Source organism: Cucurbita maxima, unplaced genomic scaffold (assembly GCF_002738345.1).
Source record: "Cucurbita maxima cultivar Rimu unplaced genomic scaffold, Cmax_1.0 Cma_Scf00003, whole genome shotgun sequence".
Classification (NCBI taxonomy): Eukaryota; Viridiplantae; Streptophyta; class Magnoliopsida; order Cucurbitales; family Cucurbitaceae; genus Cucurbita; species Cucurbita maxima.
In genome coordinates, this window is record NW_019272019.1 from 6568546 (window position 1) to 6587534 (window position 18989).

General features: G+C 38.0%; 5 protein-coding genes across 6 annotated transcripts in view; 3 read left to right on the forward strand and 2 right to left on the reverse strand.

Annotated features, from left to right (window-relative positions):
• The window catches only part of LOC111476438 (GTPase HflX), a 7703-nt gene extending 3596 nt beyond the window's left edge, over positions 1-4107 (reverse strand). The window contains exons 1-7 of the mRNA XM_023120097.1: positions 3691-4107; positions 2869-3011; positions 1733-1849; positions 1302-1416; positions 1000-1137; positions 306-401; positions 85-198 (exon numbers count right to left, since the gene is read on the reverse strand). Coding sequence (XP_022975865.1) covers positions 85-198; positions 306-401; positions 1000-1137; positions 1302-1416; positions 1733-1849; positions 2869-3011; positions 3691-4068 — 1101 coding nt within the window. The 5' untranslated portion in view covers positions 4069-4107. The remainder of the gene's footprint in view (positions 1-84; positions 199-305; positions 402-999; positions 1138-1301; positions 1417-1732; positions 1850-2868; positions 3012-3690) is intronic.
• A 1407-nt stretch (positions 4108-5514) lies between these two features.
• LOC111476972 (beta-galactosidase 5-like) lies at positions 5515-10954 on the forward strand. The gene is made up of 19 exons (XM_023120858.1): positions 5515-5762; positions 5856-5951; positions 6030-6142; positions 6303-6369; positions 6455-6547; positions 6664-6807; positions 6907-6995; positions 7083-7188; positions 7280-7367; positions 7976-8094; positions 8173-8337; positions 8427-8602; positions 8986-9095; positions 9169-9278; positions 9392-9502; positions 9587-9700; positions 9765-9967; positions 10048-10369; positions 10449-10954. Exons 1-19 carry the CDS (start codon positions 5592-5594, stop codon positions 10584-10586), a joined length of 2535 nt encoding a protein of 844 aa, XP_022976626.1. The 5' UTR covers positions 5515-5591; the 3' UTR covers positions 10587-10954.
• Positions 10955-11461: 507 nt separating this feature from the next.
• Positions 11462-12486, reverse strand: LOC111476523 (thioredoxin H-type-like). Of its 2 annotated transcripts, none has more exons than XM_023120217.1 (4): positions 12278-12486; positions 12094-12183; positions 11899-12021; positions 11462-11806 (listed from the first exon to the last, which is right to left on the reverse strand). In XM_023120217.1, exons 2-4 carry the CDS (start codon positions 12178-12180, stop codon positions 11678-11680), a joined length of 339 nt encoding a protein of 112 aa, XP_022975985.1. In that variant the 5' UTR covers positions 12181-12183; positions 12278-12486; the 3' UTR covers positions 11462-11677. The 2 variants fall into 2 exon arrangements, with proteins under 2 accessions (XP_022975985.1, XP_022975984.1); XM_023120216.1 differs by having other exon boundaries at positions 12094-12187.
• Positions 12487-12710: 224 nt separating this feature from the next.
• LOC111476574 (lon protease 2-like) lies at positions 12711-13848 on the forward strand. The gene has a single exon (XM_023120291.1). The coding sequence runs from the start codon at positions 12821-12823 to the stop codon at positions 13673-13675; it is 855 nt and encodes a 284-aa protein (XP_022976059.1). The 5' UTR covers positions 12711-12820; the 3' UTR covers positions 13676-13848.
• A 1591-nt stretch (positions 13849-15439) lies between these two features.
• LOC111476575 (glucose-induced degradation protein 8 homolog) lies at positions 15440-18630 on the forward strand. The gene is made up of 7 exons (XM_023120292.1): positions 15440-15690; positions 16373-16514; positions 16919-17066; positions 17193-17268; positions 17422-17533; positions 17670-17761; positions 18160-18630. The coding sequence occupies exons 1-7, from the start codon at positions 15658-15660 to the stop codon at positions 18202-18204; spliced, it is 648 nt and encodes a 215-aa protein (XP_022976060.1). The 5' UTR covers positions 15440-15657; the 3' UTR covers positions 18205-18630.
• The last annotated feature ends 359 nt before the right edge of the window (positions 18631-18989 follow it).

The window sequence follows — 18989 nt, forward strand, 5'->3', positions numbered from 1 at the left end:
CCCCCTCTCTAACAGCATTGCTCTAGTGCCAACAGGGACACATGAACATGATAACGCTGCAAGATTAAGTCTAACTGAAATTACCTGAACCCTTCTTGTAGTTGGATCAAGGGTTGCAAACAATCGATCCTCTGCAAGGACTTCAGCTCCAGTCAACTGATTCAAGAGCGTACTCTTTCCAGCATTTGTATATCCAACCTAAAACATCATCATCCAAGACCTCTAAAATGTTGGCAGCAAGAGCTACCTTCACTTGCACAAAATTTGAAAGTAAAGAAAGTTCATGTTCATGTGAATTCACTTACCAAAGAAACTACCGGGACAGGTACAGAAAAGCGCCGGCTTCTGTACTGTTTTCGATGCATCCTAACAGACTCTAATTCCTTCCGGAGAACACCAATCTAGCAGTAATGTGTATTTAGATTCAAACTTATTTTCAACAAACAAGCCAAGGAATAGCCTATTGAACATAGCATATCATGCATAACCAGATATCCTTAGCACAAGAAAGTTGGCTGGAACATAAATATGCCCTTGGTGAAAATTTAAGAATTATAGACTAGAAACGGAAAACTTTAAACATTGTGAAATTAGGAATCTAAAAAAAGTGGGTGTCGTCCATCTGTTTTCCCCATAGGCTCCAAATCACTGAAGTGTATGAAGGGGGAATCGTTTGAGTTGGCCAGTTATGTGTTTATGTGGGGCCCCATAGGTTTTGCTAGTTACATGAGAGCCCTTGGGGGTGAAGGTCTAGAGTGGAGCGTTGTTTTGTAGGCTTATGGTTGTAATTGTCTGGACCTTCTCTTGAGAGAGGTAGGAGAGGTGAAAAGCTCTCGAAACTTCCCTCAGCTGTACTATGCTGATAAATGAAATTGTTGACTGAAGCCTATCAGTTCCCTTTTCAGCCTTGACTCTCAAGTAAGATTCTTGATGTGATAAAAATGAAAATAGCAGAAGAAATACTTATTATACAAAGATTCAATAAGAAAGATCGCTTACTTGCGTTCGTAAGATGCGCTTATCCACTTCAATTTGCTTCTCACCCATACCTTTCACCTGCCCTCCTGCTTGACGCTCAAGGTGAGTCCACATCTTTGTAAGTCGTGGTAATTGGTATTCCATTTGTGCCAATGCCACCTAAAGAGAAAGTTTACATGATTTAACAAAAAGATTCTTCTGTATAAACTAATTCCCTCAGAATATAAGAATGTTAAGAATACGTTGCAACCCCCCACAATGAGAAAAAAGACATCCATTGAAGATAACTAAACAAAAATCATTCAAAAGTGCATGAACATTGCCTGTAGAGATGCCTCATGTGTTGCTGCTCTCTGATTGAAGATATCCAGGATTAGGGCAGTACGATCACAAACTCTAACATCTCCACCAAATGATTTTTCCAAGTTTCTCAGTTGCCTAAGAGAAGAGACTATAAGTTCTATGACAAGGAAAAAAGGTTCGCTTCTCTTGAACAAGATGATAGTGTAACAGAAAACAGTGCGAAGCCTCCAAACAATTAGCAAAATAGCAACCCCTAATCACAACTCAAACAAGAAATGAACTGGCTACAGAGACTACTTTTAAGGAAACTTATTGGAAAAGAAACTATGATAAAATAAAATTAATGTCAGTGATGCACTGTTTCCTCACTCATGAGAAATGATAACATCCATTAACAGAATCATTTAAATAAAATAAAATAATTAAAAAAAAAAAAAACAAGCAAACTTACCCAGCTGAAAGCTCATCATCAAATATCACAGTCTCTATACATAATGCATGAATTTCACTCTTGATTTCTGCAACTTTGCCAGATCCGATGTAAGTCCTTGGGTTTGGAGAAGCTAGTCTGGATATCATGACAATGAAGAATCAAGAAACCTAAATAATTTTTTAATCTCGAAAATAAGGGGAGAATTAACACTCAGAGAGCTAAATAATGAAATATTCTTAGAGTGAGAATAAAAAGTTATAGCATTTGACGCTCGTGGACCAGATTCTTAAAAAGAAACATTAGGCTCTGTTTAGTCACATTTCATTTTGTAACTTTTTGAGATTAAAAACCAAGCTTGTATTCACCTCATTTATTTGTTTTGATTTTCATCTTCTCAAAACATTTTTGGATTTAAAACCAAAATTAAAATTTTCCCAACTTTTTGATATTGGCTAGATTTTTTTTTCTAAAAAAAAAAAAAAAGTTTTCTTGGAAGTGTATATATATCACAAAACACACAAATTAAGAGTATAAGCCCATTTGTAGAAAAAAAAAACTAAGAAAATAATTGTTATCAAACCCAAGCGAGCACTATGTAACAACTACCCTGAAGTATGCTGAAAAGAACAGAAAACAGGGGAAAAAAAAAAGTAATTGAAATTGCTAGGATGTTCAAATATGGCCCACATCAAAGCCATTTGACATTCTTGCACATTAAAAGAGTACTAAATCGAGAGTATATCATGTAACATCTACCACCATTTGAAAATATATTAATATCAATATCAAGAAATCCATATTGCAAAAAGTTTGTTGCCACCATTGAAGTTGTTTTCCATTAGAAAACCTAGTAAATGATCTGATCATAAATATGCCAAGCCAACACTTGGATTGATTACAGAATACTATTATTATTACTATTGGACAAGAGAGAGAGGCTTTCATTGATAGCAGAAGAACAGCCTAACATCCAGGCTGATTAGAGACATTTCAGCCAGAACTGACGAATTAACAGAATAAAGACAGCAAATTGAGAGGGAAAGTGAAAATATGACAATCCTATTGCACATATGACCCAAAATCAATCATCAGATGCCAACCAAAGGAATACATTTATCTACAGAAAGGCACACGGAAGTGTCCACATAACTCACTTTTGATATGTTGAACCAACGACCTTTAGTCCAGCAGTGTCAGCTAACTGTGCCAGTTCTTTCAGAGATTCGTCTATGCTAAAAAGTTGGCCAACATCTCCTTTCCGCTCTAAGCCAACGAGGTAGGCTTGTTCTTCAAAAATCTGAATTATAATAAGTCAACTTCTTCATTTCCATTTTTTGAAAAAAAAAAAAAAAAAAAAAAACATAGACGGATAAGATCCATAAATCCATGTTTTTAATCAAAAGAAACCCGCGAGCGTTGATATGAGTATCTTCCCCAAATAACTTCAACCAAACATTTTATCGGATTTGTTTTGATCACATATCCTAACTGTACCGTGCTGTATCCCCTATGTTGCTCAGAACTAGAAGATATTTTACCCAACCTATGAGAATTCGCCCCTTAATTCTGACAGCGTGTGTTTTCTAAAGTTCAAAGAACCCAGTCCAAAAAATTAAGTAACGTGTTGAATTTCAACGCAACCTTTCATAATTCCCAATTGATGCTTAACATTCTCTCTTTTGTCGCCGCGGCCTCGCGTCTGATATCCTTACTTGCGGGTGTCGTTGTTCATTGCGCCCAATGAAATTTTGTAAATGCTCCACCCCACTAAAGTATAGAATAATTCATGAATTCAATCTCTTACTGTTTAATTAAAACATCCAACCTTCAAGAGTATGAAGCCTCCTACTCTACCTTCTAAATCATGTGTGGAGACATCGAAATAAGGGGCGTAACTATACTGGTATCTTAATTGATTCTAAATTCCGAAGACAGTAATGTTCAAAGGGTGAAAAGGAAAGCTCCAAGAAACATACCTCCCTTCCATTTCGCAGCTTAAACCTACTCTCCAGGCTATCCCCGTCTTCTTGTGCCTTCTTTTTAACCCTACTCGATAACTGCGATTTAGGCTCTGGTTCAGTGGTGGAGACGCCATGGATGAGCTCATCAGCATCTTTCGTTCCTTCTACTTCCTGAATAGGCTTGACAAAAGAACCATGGAAAGGGAGAATGTCGGAGGACACGACGACAGGCTCTTGCTGAAAAGTACTACAAAGGGTTCTGATAGAATTCCTCGAATCCTTTCTTGAGGCGAAGGGGAAAAGTGCGCGATTCTGGTTCGAAGAAGTACATGAAGAGCATTGTTCTGGGATTGAAGGGCGGGGAAAAAAACTGACGAGGGAGGCGCTCGTCATCGATAAGATATGTTCCCGGGCTTCTGAAAAATTAATATAGTCCGTGTGACTGTAATAAAAAAAAAAAAAAAATACATCGAAATAAAAAAAAAATAATAATAATAATAATAATAAAACTATTTAGCTTTTGCATAGAAAGACCGAATCAACCTCCAATGAGGTGCATAACTAAGTTCAATTTTATTATTTTTAAGTCAATTTTTTTCTTAGGTTTGGGCCTATTGGGCTTTTCCATGGTATGTAATTTGGGCCATATTTATGATCTTGGACTTTTCACTCCGTTATCTTAACTATTCCCATAAACTTTCGACTTTTCATTGTTCGTCGGGTTAGTTGAAACGGTGTCACAAAATAAAATACGTATTAAATCATCAATTAACTCACAAGATTAACTTTAATTCTCTCACTTGTAATCTTGACAATTAGTGGAAGAGGTATGATAAAATTAATATTAATTGAGATTTCATTAATTCCAACACATATATTAATAACCGATAAACATTTTATTTTTCCAGCAAATTTATAAAAAAATATTGATTAAAGTTATGAAACTATTCCATGAGTTAAAAAAAAAGTGAAATCATGCATGATTGTCTTTAAAAAGAAGAAAAATACCCATCTAATAATTTTTTTTATAACTATTTCAATTTTATGATCATATATTTGAATTTTGTTTATTTAATATTTAAATAGCTCAAAAAACAATAGATAATTAAAATAAAATTACAATAAAAAAAGACCATGAATCAATATTATTAATATTTTGGTAAAAAAAAAATACAAATATTTTAGGTTAACAAAATAATTAATGATTAGATAATTAAAAAATAAATAAAAGAACTGCCCGACGTAAACGGAACGGAAATCTAGCGAGGGTCGGTAATTCCCAATGCGCCAACTCCAAGTTCCCAACGGCAACACACATGGACATGAAAAACAAAGAGAAACAAACGGCGTAAGAACGGCGTCGACCGTACATTTCTTGTTTGCACTCCAAGCAAGCAATTTGCTCTCAAAACACGAACTAATGTCGAAGAAACTCATTGAATTCTGGCTTCGATTCCACGCCGTTTCAAATTCTAGAATCCTGCGTCTAAATTTCAGCAAGGCACATGGCCACCAGCCCAAAATTATTTGGTTTGATTCAAATTATTATTTTTAAAATAAAGTTTGATCCCATTGATTACAAATCATTTCATTTCATATGCTTAAAATGCAAAAATTAAAATTTATATATGTGATCATCCAATTTTTGAATGTGATATGCAAAGTCAATCACCATACGACATGTGAAATATAATAATAATACTTTTTTAAACTAACTTGATTTCATATTGAAGAAGCTCATATGCTGAAGCTGACCTGAAAAGAAGGCATATTTATAAACCAACTGATAATGCTACTGCTCATAATTATCATTTAAACACAACGTAGCCGTACCTTTTGTAGTCTGATCATTTGGTGGAACGTTCACTTCAGGCTTACAGCTTGCTGCTCTCTCGGTTGAAGAGTAAATCAAATCCATGGAAGCTCTCTCGGTTTACAGCTTGCTGCTCTTCATTTCCATGGCCGCATTGGCTGGCTTTCGATCCACACATTGCATCGTGACTTATGACAAGAAGGCCATTCTCATCAATGGCCAAGGGCGGATTCTCATTTCCGGCTCCATTCACTACACAAGAAGCACACCTGAAGTACGTATCTCTTGCATTCTTGAATTCATTGTGCAATCGTTTAAGAGTGTGACTCACAGTTGCTTCTCTGCTTCCACGATTTGGCTCTGGTAGATGTGGGAGGATCTCATTCAGAAGGCGAAGGACGGGGGATTGGATGTAATCGATACCTACGTCTTCTGGAATGTTCACGAACCTTCTCCTGGCAATGTACTATCTCAGAACTCATTTATTCACCCAAACTTTCGTTAATTTTGAGATTAATTTGTTCGCTATCACTTGTTTCAGTATGATTTCGAGGGGAGGTACGATCTCGTACGTTTCATAAAGACAGTACAGAGAGTGGGCCTTCATGTTCATCTCCGCATAGGACCTTATGTTTGTGCAGAGTGGAATTTTGGGTACACAAAAACTTCTCCCATTGATTTTTATTGCCAGTTTTTGAAGTAAATTCTTGAAATCAGATGCAGCTTTGTTATTTCTCTTCGTGGTAAATGACTCTGACATAGTGTTCATTATTGATTATATTTGACTATTTTTCGTTTATGTTTTATTGTACAGTGGATTTCCCGTTTGGTTAAAATATGTACCTGGAATCAGCTTTAGAACTGATAATGAGCCTTTCAAGGTTAGTTTTCTCCATTTATTATTACCTGATTCTTTCAACTAATGAAGTTTACAGTCGGTAGTTTTTCTGGTTTCTTGCTCTCCAGATGGCAATGCAAGGGTTCACCCAGAAAATTGTACTAATGATGAAGAACGAAAAGCTATTTGCCTCACAAGGTGGCCCCATTATCCTTTCCCAGGTAAAGGTTTAGAAGCTTATGTGATATCTCCATATGGCAACGTTACAATCAATGCTATGGATACCGTTGTTCATTTCTAAAGACTTAAAATTTTCATTTCAATTTTGTTTTCTTAGATTGAAAACGAGTATGGGCCGGAGGGTAGAGCGCTTGGAGCTGCTGGTCATGCATACATTAATTGGGCGGCAAAGATGGCTGTTGGACTGAACACAGGAGTGCCTTGGGTGATGTGCAAGGAAGATGATGCTCCTGATCCTGTGGCAAGCCATCATTTTTTGTTTACTGGCGCAGAAATATATCAATCTTTAAACATCAATGGAAATTTCTGACTATTTTAATTCTCCTTTTTTTGGTCACAGATAAATTCGTGCAATGGTTTTTATTGTGATTACTTCTCCCCTAATAAGCCTTACAAGCCTACATTATGGACAGAGGCGTGGAGTGGCTGGTACACATCTTACTTATCAATCTTCTGTATATTCAATCTACCAATGGAATTATTACTCTGATCCTGCTATCCTCCCTGTAATGAAAGGTTTACAGAGTTTGGTGGCCCAGTTTATGGTAGACCTGTCCAAGATTTGGCATTTGCAGTTGCTCGCTTCATACAAAAGGGTGGTTCATTTTTTAACTATTACATGGTTGGTTAGCTTGCTTCACTCACTTCGCTGTTTTTATGAACTTGATATGCCTGACATAAAACTGAATCCACTTTGTTTTGATTAATGAAAGTATCATGGTGGAACCAACTTTGGACGCACTGCTGGAGGCCCATTCATTACAGCTAGTTATGACTACGATGCTCCACTCGATGAATTTGGTGAGAAGGCTGAACATATTATATCCAATGTATCTCATTACAAACAAAATTGGTAATCTTTATGCTTTTTCTTTCGAGCTCTTTTCAAAATTTTTAAAACGCGTCTGCTAAGGAGAGGTTTCCACACACATATAAAGGGTGTTTCAATCGATGTGGGATCCCCCCCGAACGTCTGTCGTTCGTTTTCTTCTCCAATCGATGTGGGCCCCCCAATCCACCCCTCTTCGGGGCCCAGTGTCCTTGCTGGTACACCGCCTCGTGTCTATTCCCTTTAGGGCTCAACCTCTTTACTGACACATCGCCCGGTGTCTATCTCTAATACCATTTTTAACAGCACAAGCCCAATACTATCATCTTTCTTTGGACTTTCCCTTTCGAGCTTCCCCTCAAAGTTTTTAAAACATGCCTGCTAAAGAGAGGTTTTCATACCCTTATAAATAATGTTCCGTTCTCCTTCATAACCGATGTGGGATCTCACAAATATAATCATTCCTGTCTCCAACCCTTCAAATATATTACTCAGAATTTTCCCCGAAAGAAAATGATCTGCAGTTCTATTTCTGTTACTGGCAGGCAAAGCTAACTACTTAATTACTATTTACTTTTAGGCATGATCAGGCAACCAAAATATGGGCATCTGAAGAACCTCCATAGGGCCATTAAGTTATGTGAACATGCTTTAGTTACTTCAGATCCTACAGTTACCTCACTAGGAACCTATCAGCAGGTTGGCCTATTTGTTTATTCAATGATTTTCTTCTCAAATTGTAATGATGTTTCTGAGCTCAACCAAGTAATTCCCCAGGCTCACGTTTTCTCTTCGGGACCTGGAAGTTGTGCTGCTTTCCTTGCAAATTACCATTCAAGTTCTGCAGCTACAGTGGTGTTCAACAACATGCATCACATTTTGCCTCCTTGGTCAATAAGCATCCTTCCCGATTGTAAGCGTGTTGTGTTCAATACTGCAAAGGTATATATTCAATCTTGAAATTTAGGACATGTTTTCTTGTGCATTTTATTCTCCTATGTTTTAATTCAGATTGTTCTGTGCTCATCAAGGTTGGAGTTCATATTGCACGAACCCAAATGTTGCCAACAATTTCCAAGTTGTCATGGGAAACTTATAATGAAGATACATCTTCCCTAGGAGGGAGTTCAAGAATGACTGTTGCCGGCCTCTTGGAGCAGATAAATGTCACTAGAGATGCCAGTGACTATCTTTGGTACATGACAAGGTGAGCCTGGAATTATATGGTATCTCTAGCTAGCTGGTTTATTGTACTATATAAAAGCTTGCTTATCGACATAGATTGAATAAAAACTTGATCTAAAAATTTCAATTTGTAACGGCCCAAGCCAACCGTTAGCAGATATCTTTCTCTTTGTGCTTTTTCTTTCGAGCTTCTCTTTAAGGATTTTAAACCACGTCTGCTAGAGAGAGGTTTTCACACACTTAGAAAGAATATTTCGTTCTCCTTTCTAACTGTGGTGGGATCTCACAACTATACACCATATTGCACAACCCTATTGTCCTAATTAGAAAACACATATAGAACACTCATTTAGATTATGACACATATAGAAAACTCATTGACAATAAATTTGTATTGTATTCTAGTGTTGGCCTCAGTTCATCAGAAGCATTTGTTGGAGGAGGACAGAAGCCCACTTTAACTGTGCGATCAGCTGGCCATGCTCTCCATGTTTTTATCAATGGACAGTTCTCAGGTATGCCTTCAATCCCTTAGATTCCATCTTCAACGTGATGATCGAATTTATGTCATTAGTACATAAATTACAGGCTCGGCTTATGGAAGTAGGGAACGTCGAGAATTTACATTTACTGGCCCTATCAACTTACATGCTGGGATGAACAAAATTGCTCTACTCAGCGTCACAGTCGGCTTACCGGTTGACTCCTTCCCCATATATCCACTTTTAAGCTTTAAACCAAGCATATAAGCAGAAAGTACAACTTGACCTTGCCATAACTATATTATTGCTGATTTGCATTCTGTTGTTAGAATGTTGGGATGCATTTTGAGACATGGCAAACGGGTATCCTCGGTCCGATTTCGATAAGTGGGCTTAATGAGGGAAAGAAGGATTTGACATGGCAGAAATGGAGTTACCAGGTAAGAAGACTCGCATATGAATCAATGGGAGGGGCAGGGTTTCCCTTTCGATTGATTCAGTCTAATATCCTTGACTGGCAACAGGTAGGCTTACAAGGAGAGGCAATGAATTTGGTCTCTCCAACCGAAGCTGCGTCTGTGGATTGGATAAAAGGTTCTCTTGCTTCACAAGCTCAGCGACCATTGACTTGGTACAAGGTAAAATCCAAACTGAATTAGTGACTCAAATGAGGAAGTTTTATAATTTAGTTGGAACTTGCAGGCTAATTTCAATGCGCCAGGAGGGAATGAGCCATTGGCTTTGAACTTGAGAAGCATGGGCAAGGGCCAAGCATGGATTAATGGACAGAGTATTGGAAGATATTGGATGGCTTATGCAAAGGGTGGCTGCAGTAGGTGTAGTTATGCTGGGACATACAGACCTTCCAAATGCGAACATGGCTGTGGACAGCCAACCCAACGATGGTAACACAAAATAGAAGAATCAAATTCTATTCTTCATACGGTTATAGCTGATTCCTTTCATTTCTTATATGTTCATCCAGGTACCACATTCCTCGATCCTGGTTAAAACCAACCAATAATGTATTGGTGTTGTTTGAAGAACTTGGTGGCGATGCGTCCAAAATATCACTTTTGAGGAGGTCTGTGACTGGTGTTTGTGGTGAGGCAGTTGAACACCATGTGAGAAATGAAAGTTACATCATTGAAAGCAACGAGGAACCAGATTCGTTTCACCTGCAATGTAATCCAGGGCAGGTCATATCAGCCATAAAATTTGCAAGTTTTGGAACTCCTTCTGGAACTTGCGGAAGTTACCAAAAGGGAACTTGCCATGCACCAGATTCTCATGCGACATTAGAGAAGGTCCGTTCATAGCTTCTATCATATAAAGTTTTGAAGGATACTTTAAGACTAACAGTCATAATTTGAAATATTTCTACAGAAATGCATCGGGCAGGAGAGCTGTTTGGTGTCAGCAACCAGAGACAACTTTGGAGTAGACCCATGTCCCAATGAATTGAAACAGTTATTAGTTGAGGTCGACTGTGCCATAGCTGATATCAAAGGACGCGGTTCGTGAGAAAAGTTCAACAGCCAGCATCCTTGCTCCTCACCAGCATGCTGTTCTATGTTGTGAAGCCAAGGTGATTTAACTTACTGATTGAAGATTAGTTTCATTGATCATATGTTGCATTGCATATTAATTTATATATGATAGGCATGTGTAAGTTATTACCATTAGAGGAACTCATAAGCCCTGTAAATGGGGAAGGTTCGAGCTCATTACATTGTTTTCTTGAAAGATCATGATAGCCATTTGCCCAAAAAGTCCCTATTCCCTTGGCTTTGAATTAATCAGATGGGATGAGTTTAAGTTATTAAAGTACGTTCAATGGTAAGATGTAACGAAGGCCCATACCCACCGCTAATAGATATTGTTTTTTTTTATCTTTCCCTTATGAACTTCCCCCTCAAGGTTTTAAAATGCATATGCTAGGGAGAGGTTTCCACACCATTATAAAGAATGATTTGTTCCCTTCTCCAACCGACGTGGGATCTCACAATCTACTCCCATGTGGGGCTCAATGTCCTCACTAGCACATCGCCCAGCATCCACCCCCTTTGGGGTTTAACGTCCTCGCTGGCACACTGCCCAGTGTTTGGTTCTGATACTATTTGTAACGGCTCAAACCCACCGCTAACAGATATTATTCTTTTTGAGCTTTCCCTTTCGAGTCATCAAGGTTTTTAAAACGCGTATGCTAGAAAGAGGTCTTCATACTCTTATAAGGAATGTTTCGTTCACCTTTATTCACCTTTCTAACCGATGAGAGATCTCACGTAAAATGAAATTTAAACCTATCTGTAAGTTAAAATTTTGAAATGTCCAAGCATGAAACATGCAGATAGAAGAAACTACCCACAATTTATAAGCCAACTTTAAATATGCGCTCATTTTTGTTCAACAAAAGAAAAAGAGCTCATTTATTACATAACAAGCCTGGTAGCCTCGAAATAGTAAACTGATCAAAAAACAATCAAACACAAGAAAGATCAAAGTTGTGCTAACCAAAAGCATCAATTTATTACCAACTGGGGAAAGGTGGCACCTTTCTCTTCAAATGAAATCCAAAGAACAGATGATGATATCTCCTCAACATGGACTTCCCATTAGGCATGCTGTAAAACAATTTTCTGCAATGCATCTTTTCTTGCACCGACAAACCTGGCCACCACCTTCCCATTCTTCAAGAACATGAAACAAGGGAGAGCACCCACTCCCCATTCCGCAGCAACAGTCTGCAGAAAAGAATTCGATTGGTTTGAAGCCTTAATATATCACTCAATTAAAAAAACAAAATCTCTGCAGGGCAGGGCTTGAATCAACTTACATTCAATTTATCAACATCGACCTTCAAGAATATAACATTACTCATCTTCTTAGCCAACTCTGCAAAAGCTGGAGCGATGGCACGGCACGGACCGCACCATGCGGCAGTGAAGTCCACGACAATCTGTAGAATTAAAATTGTTTAAGAAGAGGAAGAACACATGAAGAAACTAGTAGATTTAGAATCAAGCAGTACCAATTTATTGGATTGTTTTCCTTTGAGGAGCTGCTGCTTCCATGATCCAACGGTATGGCACGTAATCACTCCGCTGTTTTCCGCCATGTTCTATCTTAAAACACAAAATCAAAGAGAATTGTAAATTGAAACTGTCCGCCTCTGTAAGATGGTCGTCCTACGAGAGAACTGAACAAATACAAACCTAAATGGCTCAATTTAAAGCGGTAGAAGTAAAAGAAGACATGGAAATGAACGAGCAATAGGGAAGCCTCATTTGCGGTGCATATGGAATCGAACCATTGGGAAAGCATTGAGAGATCCTACAACAGAAGTCTTGAAACGCCCGACGATGGAAGTGCGTTGACAGACCAAACACAACTAAGATGAAAGCAAAAAGGAGAAGAGCATCAAAGTTTCAGATTTTGCGGTTTTACTTGTACTACGCGGTGCGAAACGATGTAAGCATATCATTCGCACCATCCGATCTTTAGGCATTCACACGTAGCCCAAAGTTGTTGGGCCTCCAAATATGTATTATGGGCTTGGTATGGGCTTATCAACGAATACTGGGCCTAGATGAGCCCAATGAAAATGGTACCGATGGAAATTGGGAGTAAATATTTTTAATTTCTGGGGGAGTTTGATTTTTGTGAGGCAGAGAGCTCAGCACACAGGCTCTCGACAAGCAAGCAAACAATTTTGCTTTGGTTTATCTAAACACTTTGGGAACACTGGCAGTGCTTCAATGGCTCTTCCTCAGCTCATTCCTTCCTCTTCCTCTTCGTCTCTATCCCATAATCCAATTTTAAATCCCAACACAATTTCCTCTACCTTAACCCTTAGCCCTAGATTCTTCTCTTCTGCTGCCGCCTTTCGCCACCGCTGCCACAAGCCCAATACGCTTAAGTGTTCTGCTTCATCTTTCCCGGAAAAACACCACACCGGCTCTCCCAAATCCGGCGATGTCGTTGAGCTTCCGCTATTTCCCCTTCCTCTCGTTCTCTTCCCCGGCGCTATTCTTCCTCTGCAGATCTTCGAGTTTCGCTACCGGATGATGATGCACACTCTGCTTCAGACTGATCTTCGCTTTGGAGTAATTTACACCGATTCAGTTTCCGGTACAACGGATGTTGGATGCGTTGGTGAGATCGTCAAACACGAGCGACTCGTTGACGACCGATTCTTCCTTATTTGTAAGGGCCAAGAGCGGTTTCGAGTCACCAATCTTGTTCGGACGAAACCTTATCTCGTCGCCGAAGTTACATGGCTCGAGGACCGGCCGTCCGGCAGTGGAGAAGAGGATTTGGATGCGTTGGCGAACGAGGTAGAGTCATACATGAAGGACGTGATTCGATTGTCGAACCGGTTGAGTGGTAAGCCGGAGAAAGAATTTCAGGATTTGAGAAGGAATTTATTCCCAACTCCTTTCTCGTTCTTCGTTGGAAGCACGTTTGAAGGTGCGCCTAGAGAGCAGCAGGCGTTGCTCGAATTGGAGGATACGGCGGCGAGGCTGAAACGGGAGAAAGAGACATTGAGAAACACTCTGAATTACTTGACCGCCGCTTCTGCTGTTAAAGATGTGTTCCCGTCTAACAGTTAGAATGCAAGTCTGAGAACTATCTGTGGAGATTGGAAGTTAGATTGTTGAAGCACAAGGAAGCAAATTGGAGGTAATGCTTAATTTTTGCTTGCCTTTACCCGTATCTTATACGAGAGACGGATGATATTAAAGCTGTAAATTTTGATATATAATTGAATTCGCTTCATCTGGTATACCAGTGTTTGCATACTCGATATAGAAACTGCACATGATCTTAAGGGTTTAGGTGAATTATTTGAAGAAAGTTCACGAAGAACCTGAATTCGGTGTGTGCTTTCTGCTTGGATTAAACTATTATTTATTGAGGTCGTTGAGGAAAGGGATGAACCTGTTTCCTTCGACAGTTGAGTGGATGGTGAGGATCTTTGATCATCTGGCTTCACCATGCCTTCCTTGAAAGCCCCAAAGGTTGCACCATATCATTTTCTAGATGGTTTGGGACGATACGGCTATCTGGTATATAATCATGTGGTCTGTTCTGTTCATTTTTGGTCATGCCCAAATAAGCAGCTTCAGGCAAGAACGAAATATGACTCATAGTTGATTGTTTATAATGTTTCCTTTTCTAATTTCCTCACTGTTTGGATGTGCATTTTGCTTGGTCTACTGCTTTGCTTGAGTTCTTCATGCTGGAAGTTTCAGATTTGATGCTCGTAAAACAGTTTACTTGTGTTAAAGATCCTGCATGGTGAGCCATCCAAATGCACTTGGATGTGAATCTTGATGAATTTTATGAGTGAACCGATGGACCTGGGACCCTGTAAATGAGCTCACCTGAGCAAGTCAGGTATCAATTCTTCTGGGACACTCTTGCCTCTCCCTGTTTTCAAGTTTTTTCCTTCAGTTGAGCAGTGGCCTTGTGCAATTCTCCCTCTTTCTTGCTGCAGTTTAAGCCTATTATTTGAATTCAATGGCGTGTGGCGTTTCTCTCTTCAAGTATAACAATTAAAATTGAGCAAATATGCTGATTTTATATGTGATCAGTTTTAACAATGAAGGAGCATAAAGGGTCATCTACTGGTTTTTTCTGTATTGTATTACTGAAAGGCCGACGAACTTTGGATTGGATAGTATCGGAGCGTTAAATTACCTGGGTTTGGCTCGTTAAATTGATGGGCCTGGTCCATCCCCAATTCTGCGGATCTTGGTCCAATTGGGAATTATTTATATACGGGATATTTACATGCTTCAATATACTATTGAAGTAGAAAATCGTTAAAATATTAGGCAAAAATTGAAATTGGGACCTGTTATTCCATTTCAACGATCTAGATTATCATCCAAATGTTTCAAGCCCAATTTTCATATGTGACTATAAAATTAATTAGGACAAAAATATGTGACTATAAGAAGAATGTTTTTTTCTTTTTCACATATAACATTGTAGAAGTAAGAATTAAAAACTTTACAACTTATTAAGAAGATTGCTTACGTTTTTTTGTGTTTAAATTTATTTGAATTCAATATTTGGTATTCATAAAATAATTTTATTGGTTGAGATATTTATGTTTGAATTTATTACCACGTTTGATAAATATATTCTTTATGTATTTGGATTATTAAATTATTTTCTAAAAGAATGATAAATAATCTCTAGTTGGCGTTTAAAAAATAATTTGTAAACGTTTTGGGTGAAACGAAAGTTAATTGGTTGAGGTAAAAATAAAATTAAAAAAAATGGTCGACGTCTGTCGTCTATCTTATCCGGAAGTTTTTGCCGGGGCGCGTGAACAAAACTCGCGGTTAAAAAAACTGAATATAGGGCTGCAAGAAATTCCGATACGGAGTCGGATCATTTTCATTTTCGTAGCGCGGAAGTCCAAGACGAAGGGGGCCGATTAGAGAGATCGAAGTCCATGGAAAATCTTCCTCCTCTTCGCAACGGCGACTCACAAATCGTGGTCCTCTCCTCCTCCACCGCTCTGTTAACATAGCCTTTCAATCACTCAACTGCTCCATTTCTCACCGGCCGACGGGTAATCATGGACGTCGATCCTCCTCTCTACGACCTCATCGTGAGTTCGTTTTCCTCTCAATTTCTGATACAGAACTCACCGAACTTCATTGCTTATTCTCTTCAGATTAGTGAAGCATTTGCTCATTTTTGTGCTGTTTCATCGCCATTGTTCTATTACTTTGTTTCTTGGTCAATTTGTGAAGTTTTAGTTGGACCCTTGACTTTCTTTCACTTGCTATCACAAATACATTTTTCTAACGGTATTTCTCTATCACTTCAAACGAGGACTAGTGAAACAATTGAAATTGCAGTTCGTTGTTCACTTCTATTCTTGTTAATATTTATTTGCTTGTTTAAAGAAAATAGTGTCTGGCATCGGATATCGGACAATCATTTTCTGTTTGCGTTAGTGTTCGACGCTTTGGTAATCTACTGGTTACTTGTTTATGTGGTGACGAGTATGCAATTGGATAGACATTTCATGAATTGCTATTGAGCTCAGATGGCACAAAGTTGTTTGCTTCTAAGTGAGAAATTTCCTTGTCTGGTTCTCTTTGGATGTAGAATAATATTTAATTTCTAACTTCAATCCTTTCTTGTGCGATCACCCTCTGAAACTTTGTTATAAGTGAAAAAGAAATTGATATTTGTTACCACAATGGTTTTGACCAGTTTGATTATTGTTAATCTTATTTACTAGTTGTGCATTCTAAGAACATTTTTCTCACATTTTATGACAGGCTATCAATGATGGTGATATTCAGAACATTGTTCTATCGTACCTTGTTCATAACTGTTATAAAGAAACTGCAGAGTCGTTCGCTAATTGTACTGGGCTTAAGCAGCACACGGATTATCTTGTTCACATGGAAAAAAGAAAAAGTTGGTGAAATTTTCCTCTCTTGCTATTTGGGAATTCTAATTGTTTCTTGCTGCACAAATAAAAATTTACATCTGAATGATATTGATTTAGTCGTTTCCTGTTTATAAATAGACTCTTCTGGTATAACTCCTGATGACTTATCTTAGAAATCTCTTGTAAGGAATGATGATCTATTTCCACTGTCTTAAGTGGCCTTGAGTTTAGAAATAAATTCACTGCAATGCAACTCAGCGTGGATACTGATTTCCCTCAAACAATCTTAATGATATGCATTTAAATTTTATATAATCTTTGAGCTTAGTGTAACTTTAAATTTGTTTGTTTAGCACTAAATCTGATTTTATATTTCCTCAAAATTTGATCTAAAAGTTTTGAATCCGATGGTAACTTTTTGTGTTTTCAGGAATTTATGATTTTGCAGTAGAAGGGAATGCACTTAAAGCCATTGAGTTAACAGAAGAGTTAGCACAGGGTTTACTTGAGAATAATGAGGACCTGCATTTTGATCTTTTAAGCCTTCATTTTGTTGAACTTGTATGCTCTAGGAAATGGTGAGCCCCCCGCTATCATTTACGTATCTTATCTTAACCTTATTACCCATTTCCTGATGCTTGATTGGGCATTCTGTATAACAGGTTATAATGTTTTATCCTTATTCTTGTTTGTTTACATGACAGCACAATGGCCCTGGAATTTGCTCAGGTCAAGCTTGCCCCTTTTGGGAAGTTGCATAAATATGTGGAAAAACTTGAAGTGCGTAGCTGTATCCTGACTTAGGATATCCTCTTATCTTTTCTGGCATTTCATTCTATCTTTTTTTCCCCATCATTTCTTTGTTCAGCAGGCTGAACCAGCTTACGTAAATATGTAGAAAAGCTTGAAATACTAATCATTGTGTCATTGTAGGATTTTATGGCCCTCCTTGCTTATGAAGAACCAGAGAAATCTCCAATGTTTCATCTTCTTAGCGTGGATTATCGGCAAAGAGTAGCAGAAAGTCTAAATCGAGCAATTCTTGGTTTGTTCCAACTTTCATTTCGAGGCTTTATTTGACATTTTCCATAATGCTACAAGGGAGGTGCAATACAGATTTTAAATCTAACCTCCTATATTGTGTGTTCAACTCTGTATTCCTGTGTCTGGGTCGATATTAGCGCATGGAAATTTGCCGAGCTATACAGCAATGGAAAGGCTGATCAAGCAGGCGACTGTAGTTAAACACTCCTTAAGCCAAGAGCTAGGCACGGTAATCTGCACGTTCTAAATTTATGTTCTGGTTTGTGTATGCATGTATGTGCGTGTGTACATGTTTTAACATGTGTGTATTTATTATCAATTGTTTCAATGTGCCATCTGTTTCAGTAATGTGCAACAGATGGTCCGGTAGACTATATTCATTTGGTTTATTTATAGTATGCTTTTCACTGTGCTAATTGTGCCGGACAAGTAATTTTAGTCAAGGATCATGTCTTTTGCCTGAACAATTGATGCTTTCGAATTATTTCTGAAATTTAGACTTGGTTCTCTTAATGTTATTAGCTTCTTGTTTCAATTACTAGATGTTTTATAAATGATTATTACCCAACAGAATTCCATGTTAAGACTTAAGAGACATGTGGGTAACTAATCTTTCTGGATTTGCAGGATGGGCTTCAATCATTTTCTTTGAGGGATTTTCTGAAAAGCTAATTCAAAGAGTTCGTTCTGGCTCACAGCAACGAGATGCATCCAGCTTCTGATCTTGTTGCCACCCACAGCTGTGGTATGGAAGTTTGGTCTTCTCTTTGTATGCTTTAGGTGACGTGTAGGCCGTAAACTGAGTCATCCAGGTCCCCTGAGCAAAAGCTCGTTTCCTTTCAGTTTGGTGACCTAGTTGTTCTAATGCCTTGTATTGTGATTGTACATGCTGTCTCTAATTTTGCTGCTTGGTTTTTTCTTTTGTTTTTTTTTTTTTTTTTCCCCAAAATTTATGTTATCGAGATATTGCCTCAGTCATAGTCCGGTTTGTCCGGTTTGGGCACGGAGGAACATGGGAGAAGCTTTACTTTGTTGTCATAAGATAGGCTTAGACCCTCCTTGGGACTTCAAGAATATGACATACTTTTTCATCGAATACTTCATAGATTCAAACAAGAATCCTCTTAACGAAAATATACGAAATTGATTGCAAGGGGTGAGTTTTAACTTGGGTGTTAATACATCCAACGGTGGAATTAATTTTAAAAAATAGTTAAACAGAGCGATAAATTATTAACCACAATAATTATGCACAAATTATCTCATGGATGATTAGAGTATTAATCCTAATCATGATAATTATGCTTAAGATCTCATTCGATTTCAGCCTTTGATAAGAAAAGGATTTGGAGAACTTTGCAGAAAATTAATTGTGAGAATGAAACTGAAAGTTTTTACATTCTTCTTCATTATCTCCTTCTCTTCTTTATCCGAATTTAATTTTTGTCACAAAATAA

What these genes read in the sequence shown, in the direction of transcription:
- LOC111476574 (XM_023120291.1), top strand. Translation starts at nt 12,821, where the DNA reads ATGGCTCTTCCTCAGCTCATTCCTTCCTCTTCCTCTTCGTCTCTATCC.
- LOC111476972 (XM_023120858.1), top strand. Translation starts at nt 5,592, where the DNA reads ATGGAAGCTCTCTCGGTTTACAGCTTGCTGCTCTTCATTTCCATGGCC. An exon ending in CACTAGGAACCTATCAGCAG is followed by an intron (nt 8,095 to 8,172) that starts GTTGGCCTATTT and finishes GTAATTCCCCAG; the next exon opens with GCTCACGTTTTCTCTTCGGG. An exon ending in TATCTTTGGTACATGACAAG is followed by an intron (nt 8,603 to 8,985) that starts GTGAGCCTGGAA and finishes ATTGTATTCTAG; the next exon opens with TGTTGGCCTCAGTTCATCAG.
- LOC111476575 (XM_023120292.1), top strand. Translation starts at nt 15,658, where the DNA reads ATGGACGTCGATCCTCCTCTCTACGACCTCATC. An exon ending in TCACATGGAAAAAAGAAAAA is followed by an intron (nt 16,515 to 16,918) that starts GTTGGTGAAATT and finishes TTGTGTTTTCAG; the next exon opens with GAATTTATGATTTTGCAGTA. An exon ending in CTTGTATGCTCTAGGAAATG is followed by an intron (nt 17,067 to 17,192) that starts GTGAGCCCCCCG and finishes TTTACATGACAG; the next exon opens with CACAATGGCCCTGGAATTTG.
- LOC111476523 (XM_023120217.1), bottom strand. Translation starts at nt 12,180, where the DNA reads ATGGCGGAAAACAGCGGAGTGATTACGTGCCATACCGTTGGATCATGG. An exon ending in GAAAACAATCCAATAAATTG is followed by an intron (nt 12,022 to 12,093) that starts GTACTGCTTGAT and finishes TTAATTCTACAG; the next exon opens with ATTGTCGTGGACTTCACTGC. An exon ending in TCGATGTTGATAAATTGAAT is followed by an intron (nt 11,807 to 11,898) that starts GTAAGTTGATTC and finishes TCTTTTCTGCAG; the next exon opens with ACTGTTGCTGCGGAATGGGG.